This window comes from Quercus robur, chromosome 8 (assembly GCF_932294415.1).
Source record: "Quercus robur chromosome 8, dhQueRobu3.1, whole genome shotgun sequence".
NCBI lineage: Eukaryota > Viridiplantae > Streptophyta > Magnoliopsida > Fagales > Fagaceae > Quercus > Quercus robur.
In genome coordinates, this window is record NC_065541.1 from 42750283 (window position 1) to 42760660 (window position 10378).

Sequence of the window (10378 nt, forward strand, 5' to 3'; positions counted from 1 at the left end):
TTCTCTGCCAAAGGATTCTTTGGTTTCTATGTTGATTGACCCTAATGCACATAGGTGGAACCTGGATATAATTGACAAAAATTTTCTGCCCTTTGAAGCCCAAAACATCAAGGTTATCCCACTCTGTGCTATGACCTAGCTTGACCTTCTGTATTGGCCACGTAGTAGAGATGGCTCATATGTGGTTAACGAAGGATATCAATTGCTATGTGAGGAAGAGAATAGGGAGTTAGCTTTGGCTTCTAGCTCTAAGGGAGTTAATTATTTTTGGAAGAAAATTTGGGGGTTGAAGGTTCTAGGGAGGATTAAACACTTCATGTGGAAAGCTTATTCCACTGCTCTGCCAACCAAATAGAACTTGATGAAGAGGAAGATCATTAGTGATGATGACTATCAGTTATGCTTGAGACAATCTAAATCTACAATGCATACTCTTTGGGAGTGTGAAGTGGTTTGGTCTGTCTGGGAATCTAACTTTTCCTGGATTGATTGAACTGGTATGGCTAGGTGCTCCTTCAAAAACCTGGTGGATAAGGTTCGAGACAAACCTCACCTACTTGAACTCTTTGTTGTAATTGCTTGGTTGTTAAGGACTTGACGGAATAAAATCCAAGTGAAGGAGAATGCTCTCCCTTTGAATCAGGTTGCTCTTGAAGCTAAGAGATTTTTATCTCTTCGTAGATCCCATAGAAGATTCCCAAGGAAGAAATCTCGACCTAAATCAGTGAGTTGGGGCCTCCTGACATACATGGCTCTAAAACAAATTTTGATGAAGCCGTCTTTCAAGATTCGGGTGAAGCTGGGTTAGGAGTGGTGATAAGAAATCATGAAGGTGATGTTATGGTTGCTTTGTTGGAGAAAATTCCTTTGCCTTCATCCGTTGTAATTTTGGAAATGCTAGCAGCTCAATGTGCTACCCTGTTTGTCCATGAAGTAGGTCTCCATGATTCCATTATGGAGGGGGACTCAGAAATTGTCATCAATTCTCTTACAAAGGGTTATATGATTCAATCTTCTTTTGGCCATTTAGTTAAGGATACTTTGTTTTATGTTCACTCTTTAAGGAGTTTTTGTTTTTCTCATATTTTTAGACAAGGAAACTATGTTATTGATGCATTAGCTAAGAAAGCTAAGTTTTCTCCTTCTTTTTTTGTCTGGATGGAATCTGTTCCATCGGATATTAGTAGTTTTGTAATGGCTGATGAGCCTATTTCCTAATGAATAAATCTTTGGATTGTTTCTCTTATAAAAAAAAAAAGTAAGTTAGACCTTCTTGGTGAATTTGAACAAAGTACTCTTAGCAAAGGTGGCAGGCCCAGCTCACCGTTGGCTGGGCCTGAAGTTTATTAGTTCTAAAGTGGGCTCACAAGAAGGATGAAGAGACTCAACACAAACGGGTTCAAACATAGCCTTAAATTTCTTAAACATGAATGAATAAAGTGTTAATTGTAAATTGCAGTAATGTGTATAGTTAGATTTGTAACTTTGTTAGACGTTGAAGAGATTAGAGTGATGTAATTGCCATGAAATAATCATGAGACCAGATTCATGTAGAGATGGATATATGTAACACGAGTGCCTTTAGTCTCCCTCAGGTTTGGCTCCTCTATTTCTTCCAATTACACCCTGGTAATTCCTCATTGAATTGTGATGATGTGCAAATTGTTAGTCTTGTAGGATTGTCTAGATGGAGTTGAATCCTTGTCACTATCTCTACAAATGTAGAACAATGGCTCCCTTAAGGTGGTCACCGATGTGGTGTCTACCACAACGTCTCCGATGCCAAAGTTAGTATATAGGAGCTTTTAGAGAATAATAAGAAAGTTCTGAATATCAGAGCATCTATGTGAGAGTACTTACTGGGTGAATTTTCTATGTACTTGGTTTATCTCTGATCAGTGTATATATATACAGCTTCATGGTTCCTAACAATTGGGGCCTTAATTGTAACTTTAGTGCCCTTTTTGTAATGTCTCAGTGCTCATGAATATGAGTTTTGATGAGGCTTCAACGGTCTGCCAACTGATTGGTAACTGTCTGAGGCATTGAATACTCTTATTAATGACTCACCACTGTTCTTCTGTGTCGTGCTAAGGTGGACGAGTATATTTGATGAGGTCATCCAAGGAAGGTGAGTTCGTCAGTCCCATCAAATTGCTTTGTCCAATGATTGGAAACTTAGAGAAGTAAACATGACTATATCGTCTCTATTATTTGTTAATTACATTTCTTGGATTTCATACACTATATATACCCTAATCACTCATATTGGTAACTCCTACAATAATATCATGTGAATATTTCATAATAATAATACTGCTACTAATACTACTACTACTAATAATAATATATTTTATAAGATTACACGAAGACAGCTAAAAATATATATTAAAGATGCAGTGCAATTACTAGTCTATTCTTAAAATACCACCCATAATTATGGTATGAGTACCATTTCACTTTAAAGTACATGTTATTTAAAATTTTAAATAATGTAATACTAAAAACGCTTTTAATCTATAATATTTAATCTAAATTATAAAATAGATCCATTTCAAATAAAGAGTATTCTAATAAGTTGAGAAACTATAAGTAGATAAGAATTTTTTTTTTTTTAGTAAAAAGTGATAGTTTCTTTATTCATACCAAATAATCTCTTTGTAGTTTGTACAACGAGGAGAAGAAATGATGGCAGTCTTCAATCCAAACTGACATACCCATCAATTTTTTATATATTTAAATATCCATCATTTTTCTTAATTATCTGCTTATTTTGTTGAAACTGAATTTTTTATTGAAAGTATTGCAAATAAAGATAAAAGTTAGCCGAAATAGTATAGTGGGACTCATAAATAATAAAAAAATAAGCTGAATAGTCAAATAAATTGGCAAAAATAATCTTTGCCAAACGGACACGTTTTCTCTCAACAAAAGCAAAATTAAGACAATTAATATATATATATATATATATATATATATATGCGATTTGAAAAACATAATGTCTTCTATCCTGGGTCTCCAGCTCAGTGTGCACTACCTTAGCCGAGTTTAATTTATGTGGTAGGTTAAGAGTTTAAACTTTTAGGGAAATTTTTATTTTTAATTTTTTATTGATAGGAGCAACAAAAACATATTGATCTGGTTTAAGAATTATTATCCTCCACTGCTTTATATTCAGCACAAAAGAAAAAGTCCGCTTAAAACAAATGAAAACTCTGTACTGTCAAGGATTTTTTTTTTTTTTAAAGGAAAAATAAAAAAATCTAAATCTTAGTTGGTGCAATAAAAGAAATAACTTCCAAAACACTCATGGCCACTACAGCAATTTTTTTTTCCCCGGATTAGAAGAAAAGAAAAATTATTTGATGCAATAAAGGACACAAGTCCAAAACTCTAATGTCCCTACAGAAAAAGAGTATCACTGCTATATGTAACTGAATCATATTTATCAAAGTCATACAAGCAGCTGATTGGTTAGACAAACTAGCTCAGTTCAAGAAAGTATCATCAGAAACTCAAACTTTTCTCACCAACCAAAAGTTAAAAATGAAATTTATTATGTCAAATCCTTTTCACATATTTATTAAGGGATCATTTGTTCACTCCCTAATCAGTGGTCCTTCAGTTCGTGGAATGTTCCATCCTCATTTTAATCATCTTAATTTATAGAAAAAAAAAAAAAAGTAAAAAAAGAAAACAACTTGGAGTGGAACTCTATGTAACATTTGTCAGACAATAAATAAATAATAAAATGTATATAAAGTGTGTTCTAGATTTTGCTTTATTTATTTATTTATTTATGAAACTTTAATTATTTCAAGCTTTTTTTATACACTATTCATACACCTCATATCATATGCTATTATATACTTATGAACAAAATCTGACATTTTTGAAAAATATGATTGCCTAACCAATATAAAAGGGAAAATTAAAAACCACTAAAATTTTATAACTAGATAATAATTAATATAATTAGTGTCACTTCAATAAATTTTTATATATTTATTTAAATTACTTTTTATAATTAGTAATATATTAATTTTTAAAATTTATGTAATAAAATTTATAATATATTTAATATAGTTTATATGAAAGTACGTACACGTAAATAAAACTATGTGCATTACGTGTATGACTATGAAGTGCCCATCGAAAAGCTTCAAATGATAATTTTCCTTTATTTATTTATTTATCTCAACCCCAATCCTTTCTGTCAGTTAGAAGCATCATCAAACTCTTAGTGACACCAACATGGCATCATTACCCAAAGCAAATCCAAAAACCATCTCAGAATTTTCAAAGAGACATAGAACATACACATAGACAAGGTTTTGTGTGCTATGAATTCTCAATCTGCCACATACCCATCTTTGCATGCCGATCCCAAATACTATGCAGCCACGCATATCACCGCCCATAACTATCTAGCATCCTCGTCATGCTTCTCCACTCTCTTTCTCTCTCTTCCTCTCTCTCACCTCGCTATATATATTTCAACTCCTCTGGTACCTTCTACATCAACATCACACATTATTTTTAGTCCTTTCTCTCACATAAATACACCCACAGGATGAGCAGCATTTGTGCAGAGCAACAACACAACCTCCACACCTCTTACCAACTCATCTCCCCCAAAAAATCACTCAAAACCATTGATATCCCACCAAGAAAGCTCCTCAGTCGCCGCCTTATCTCAGAACCAGACATGTACTTCTCCGATGACACCCTCTTCCAGAGATTCCTGTCCAACAACAACGTTGGTGGTGACAATCTTGATGAGTCAGATTCAGACTATGACCCTTACTCCTCTGACCATTTCCGCATGTACGAGTTCAAGGTTCGCCGCTGCACGCGAAGCCGGAGCCACGACTGGACTGACTGCCCTTTTGCTCATCCTGGCGAAAAGGCTCGCCGCCGTGACCCCAGAAGGTTTCATTACTCAGGCCAGGTGTGCCCTGAGTATCGCCGCGGCTCGTGTAGCCGTGGCGATAGCTGTGTGTTTGCTCATGGTGTGTTTGAGTGCTGGCTTCACCCTGCTAGGTACAGAACTGAGGCATGCAAAGATGGGAAAAATTGTAAGCGAAAAGTGTGCTTCTTTGCTCACACACCTCGCCAGCTTCGTGTTCTGCCTCTGAATTCTCATCACTCTTCGCCTGAGCTTGCATGCAACAAGAAATTGGCATCCAATCATTGCTGCTTGTTTTGTCGCTGTGCTAATTCTTCACCGACTTCAACACTATTGGGTATGTCTCATTTGTCTCCACCACTTTCACCGCCTCTCTCGCCAGTGAAACACCGTTCCATTAATGGGTTTTCTCCAATTTCTCGCTACGCTGACCGGTTTGTGAGTTCTGAGTCCAGTGGTGGTATGAATGCCCAGATGAATAGTCATGGGGTTCAGAGCTACAAAGATGCATTAACTGAGTTAATGAGCTCCTTGGAGGTTATGAATTTCAGTGAAACCTCTTCACCTTTGTCTGCTAAAAGCCCAAATGTGCCTTGGCTTGATGTTTCTTTCAACAACGAAACCTCTTCACCTTTGTCTGTTAAAAGCCCAAATGTGCCTTGGCTTGATGTTTCTTTCAACAATATTGAAGATCAGCAACAGTTTATTCTTTCTCCTTCAACACCAAACCCGCCTTCTTTTAGGTCTGCAAATTTTTTCAGTGGGGATTGTTCAAGCAATTGCTTTGCTGATGAAACCAACAACAACAATGAGGAGTACAACAAGGTCAATGAAAATGGCTGGTCTTGCTCTGATCCGGATCTTGGTTGGGTCAATGAGCTACTGATGTAGAACACTAATGATCTTGATGTTGACGAGAAAGATGATGAATTTGGAAGTGTACATATTGCACCAGCCGTATATATGACAGTATATATATGTGATTTGGTGTTATATTGTCAAGATAATTGTCATTGTTAATTATTGTATTGAAGTTGTGGATTTTTCTTGTTAAACTTTCCTTTTCTTAAGTTTTGAGCCCGAGTCTCTCTTCTAAATAGAAAGCTCAGAGCTAAATCTAATCTTCTTTCATGTATTGATAATGAAGTTTGAACTATTAAGAAATGAAATGGATGATGCCTTTTCTTTCTAATGTTTTCATTTTCTAGTTTTTGTTTTGTTTTATTTTATTTTATTTCTTAATTTTTGGTGCATGTAATATATAGTTTACGTGTTAAACCTAACCAAATAACCCAAGATTTGTGGGTTCGAAAATCATGCTTAAGATGTTTTTTGGGATCTAGTTAGCTTAGGTGGCATCTCAAATCTTCAAGAGCCAAATGGCAAGCATGCAATGTATGATAGCATGGCTTGATTAGGAGATGATGGGATGCGGTGGTTTGTTAGAGAAACAGTTTTTTCAGTCTTAATTAGCTTCTTGATTCTTGTAGAAGAAAATTTCAATCCAAGTTGTTGACCTGAGTTGAGAGTTCAACTCTCACCGCCAACCTGAAAGAAAAGAGTATAACTCAAGGGATATAATTTCCAACTAGCTATTTGAGGTTCATAGTACTTTGTCATATGAGTTTCATCTGGTAAAGCAGGCACACATTAGAACCAAAAATGCATGTATTTTATATTCTATGGACTATTGAGATCATCACACTGGAATTTTCTAGATAATATCAAGAAAATTAAAATATGGGATTTTTGCATTGGATCCTTACAGAAGGATAAGTCAATTTATATGTCATTATTTTTCATGGTCCATGTTTATCATATAATACTGATTAATTCATAATTAAGTGGTAGGGGACAGGGTATAAAGCTTATTGTTGAAATTTCGACTTCAAAATCAAATGCAAGATTTTAAATGATAAGCACTGAAGTTTCTAGCTTAGCCTAAGTTCCTTGAATCAGCCTTTGTACTTGCTTGTACAGGTGGCTCAATGTTCTTTTTTTGCAGACCCCTAGTTAGGTGTTCTGTCATAATTCCTGTACCTTAACTTTGAGAATAAGGTTTCACTAATAGTAGTCAAACAAAAAACTAACAGGGTATCCTACAAATTGATTAGCTAATGAATCCAAAAGAACAATAATCCACAGATGAAAGAAGAAAAGGTAACAAGGAGCTCTCATAGTAGCCTTCTTATAAGACTACTTTTTCTCCCAGTTCAATTGATCAGCACACCAAAAAAAAACTGTACAATGCTTTCCACAACTTATTGGTTGGTAAGTTGTCATTAATGTCATATCTTTCTAATATAATTCAATACCATTTTGCTGACAGGTTATGGAAACAAGCTATGAACTAATTAATTTTGTTGTTATTTTAATTTGTTAAGAGTTTTGTATCTTAACTGGTCAATACTTTTATTTTTAACATCTGATCATGATTAAACACTCAACGTTGGACACCACGAAAGAAGAGAATTTAATTACAAACAGTAATGGGCTAGTGTACCACTCTTATCATGGCATATTATTGGTTTCCCAGGAGGGCTACTTATCTGAAAGACAGCTGGGATGGTGGGGGAGAAATGACCCATAAGGATGTGTTTGGAATATCTCTTTTGATAGGGCTTGTTGGCTCTAGCAGCTGCTAGGTGCAATGCAGTGCGGGGTTAGGTGGTGATTGCAACTGACTCACAAGAAATGGTGTGGGGATAGGGGAGCAGCCCATGCTAAAATGACCCATGATAGATAGGGTTTGGGGTCCCCTAGCTACCTGCCTTGACCATTGGTATTGGGGTCACATTTTTTCTTTTTCATTTATGGGGATCGATAATATTGAATGCATTGTTCCAAATATGGGACGAGAGGCCCATACTTTCTAAATGCATGTGACATTCACCCTAACCCAAGGTATAGTTGACACCTGTAAAAATTGGTACCATTTTTTTTAGATCCCCATCATTTGGATCTACGTACGTACATTCATCTCATTCAGTATAGACAAACATCAGAGCATTTGTTGCAATAACTATAATGTTATTTTAGCTCCACTATTATATCAAAAAGGGCCAGGCAGCAGTGGAGGTATATGTATAAATTTTAGCTGAATTGCTACAATGCACATCTATCTTTAGATGTGTACTGTAGCAGACATCTAAAAATAATAATAATTGTTTATTCACCCCAGATTAAAATAATATTACTTTGGTTATTTTTTTCATTTCCTTTATCTTACCGTCTTCTCTCTCAGTCACTCTCAAGCTCCCAAAGCTCTCATCTTTCATCTCAAGCTCTTATCTCTCAGTTTACTGACATCTCAGCCCATGCCGTCCCAGCCGCCGATCACCTCACCCCACACTGTCCCAGTCGCTGTGGTTGTGGTTTTGTTTTGTTTTGTTTTGTTTTTTTTCTATGTTGTGTTGTAGTTGCTGTGGTGGTTGTGGCTGGTGATGGTGGTGGGCTGATGGTATAGGTGCCATCCTAGCCGCTGTGGTTGTGGTTTTGTTTTTTTGTTTTTTTCTATGTTGTGTTGTGGTTGCCGTGGTGGTTGTGGCTGGTGATGGTGGTGGGCTGATGGTATAAGTGTCGTCCCAGCCGCTGTGGTTGTGGTTTTTGTTGTTGTTGTTGTTTTTTTTTTTTTTTTTTTTTTTTTTTTCTATGTTGTGTTGTGGTTGCCGTGGTGGTTGTGGCCGGTGATGGTAGTGGGCTGATGGTATAGGTGTCGTCCCAGCCGCTGTGGTTGTGGTTGTGGTTTTGTTTTTTTTTTTTTTTTTTTTTTTTTTTTTCTATGTTGTGTTGTGGTTGCTGTGGTGGTTGTGGCCGGTGATGGTGGTGGGCTGATGGTATAGGTGCCGTCCCAGCCACTGTGGTTGTGGTTTTTGTTTTTTTTTTTTTTTTTTCTATGTTGTGTTGTGGTTGCTGTGGTGGTTGTGGCCGGTGATGGTGGTGGGCTGATGGTATAGGTGCCGTCCCAGCCACTGTGGTTGTGGTTTTTGTTTTTTTTTTTTTTTTTTTCTATGTTGTGTTGTGGTTGCTGTGGTGGTTGTGGCCGGTGATGGTGGTGGGCTGATGGTATAGGTGCCGTCCTAGCCGTTGTGGTTGTGGTTTTTGTTTTTTTTTTTTTTTTCTATGTTGTGTTGTGGTTGCCGTGGTGGTTGTGGCCGGTGATGGTGGTGGGCTGATGGTATAGGTGCCGTCCCAGCCACTGTGGTTGTGGTTTTTGTATTTTTTTTTTTTTTTTTTTTTTTTCTATGTTGTGTTGTGGCTACCGTGGTGGTTGTGGCCGGTGATGGTGGTGGGCTGATGGTATAGGTGCCGTCCTAGCCGTTGTGGTTGTGGTTTTTGTTTTTTTTTTTTTCTATGTTGTGTTGTGGTTGCCGTGGTGGTTGTGGCCGGTGATGGTGGTGGGCTGATGGTATAGGTGCCGTCCTAGCCGTTGTGGTTGTGGTTTTTGTTTTTTTTTTTTTTCTATGTTGTGTTGTGGTTGCCGTGGTGGTTGTGGCCGGTGATGGTGGTGGGTTGATGGTATAGGTGCCATCCCAGCCGCTGTGGTTGTGGTTTTTTTTTTTTTTTTTTCTATGTTGTGTTGTGGTTGCCGTGGTGGTTGTGGCTGGTGATGGTGGTGGGTTGATGGTATAGGTGGTTGTGGACACTGCTGTGGATTTTTTTTTGGTTGTAGGATATATTATTTTATTGTAAAGGATATATTATTTTAGTGTAGAGGATATATTATTTTATTGTGGTGTTTATATTATTTTATTGTGTTGAAAGCTATAATAGATCCACTGCTATAGCATATCTATAGGTAAAATAGATAAAGTAACTTTTGGTGGAGCTAAATTTTTAGCTCCACTGCTGTGGATGCTCTTAGAAGAGAACTATTTGTCTACAGATCGATCTTCTTGACAATTGGCTTTGTGGTAACTAAGAGCAAGACTTAATTATGAGAAAATTTAATTGAGGCAAATAGGGCAATTGGTCTTTCTTACTGGTTGGCTTACTAAAAACATATTCGAATTTAAGTACTTATAAGAACCACCGGCAACAACATAATTGGGGAACCACCGACATTTTTCCTTTTTAAATTTTTTGTAAGGAGTTGTTTTTTTAGCTCAGTGTTCCTTGCTCAGAGGGGATGGGTCAAGGTTCAACATTTGGTGCAGTGTGAATAATGTAATTTTGTTTTGACTTGTATACAAAGTTTGTGTAAATGTTGTCCCCCATCATTACTTTTGAAATATTTTAACAAATTATATGAAAAAACATATAGTATATGCAAAGACAGTTAAATCACAAACCCAGGTAGATAACAATGATCTCATATTGTTGGATATAATTTTATTGTGGTTTATTTTATCTAATGGACCAAGAGCCCAACTTAGTGCATGTAAAGTCCATCTAGTACTAACCCTAAACTCTACTGCTCCTATATAAACCCTATTAGGGTTCCATGTATCACACACCGCATCATATAAT

At 36.6% G+C, this 10378-nt stretch overlaps 1 protein-coding gene across 2 annotated transcripts; it reads left to right on the top strand.

Moving 5' to 3' along the window:
- Nucleotides 1-4276: 4276 nt before the first annotated feature.
- LOC126695579 (zinc finger CCCH domain-containing protein 2-like) lies at nucleotides 4277-6101 on the top strand. 2 transcript variants are annotated; one of them, XM_050392393.1, is made up of 2 exons: nucleotides 4277-5466; nucleotides 5533-6101. In XM_050392393.1, exons 1-2 carry the CDS (start codon nucleotides 4574-4576, stop codon nucleotides 5798-5800), a joined length of 1161 nt encoding a protein of 386 aa, XP_050248350.1. In that variant the 5' UTR covers nucleotides 4277-4573; the 3' UTR covers nucleotides 5801-6101. The 2 variants fall into 2 exon arrangements, with proteins under 2 accessions (XP_050248350.1, XP_050248349.1); XM_050392392.1 differs by having other exon boundaries at nucleotides 4281-6101.
- Nucleotides 6102-10378: the final 4277 nt, after the last annotated feature.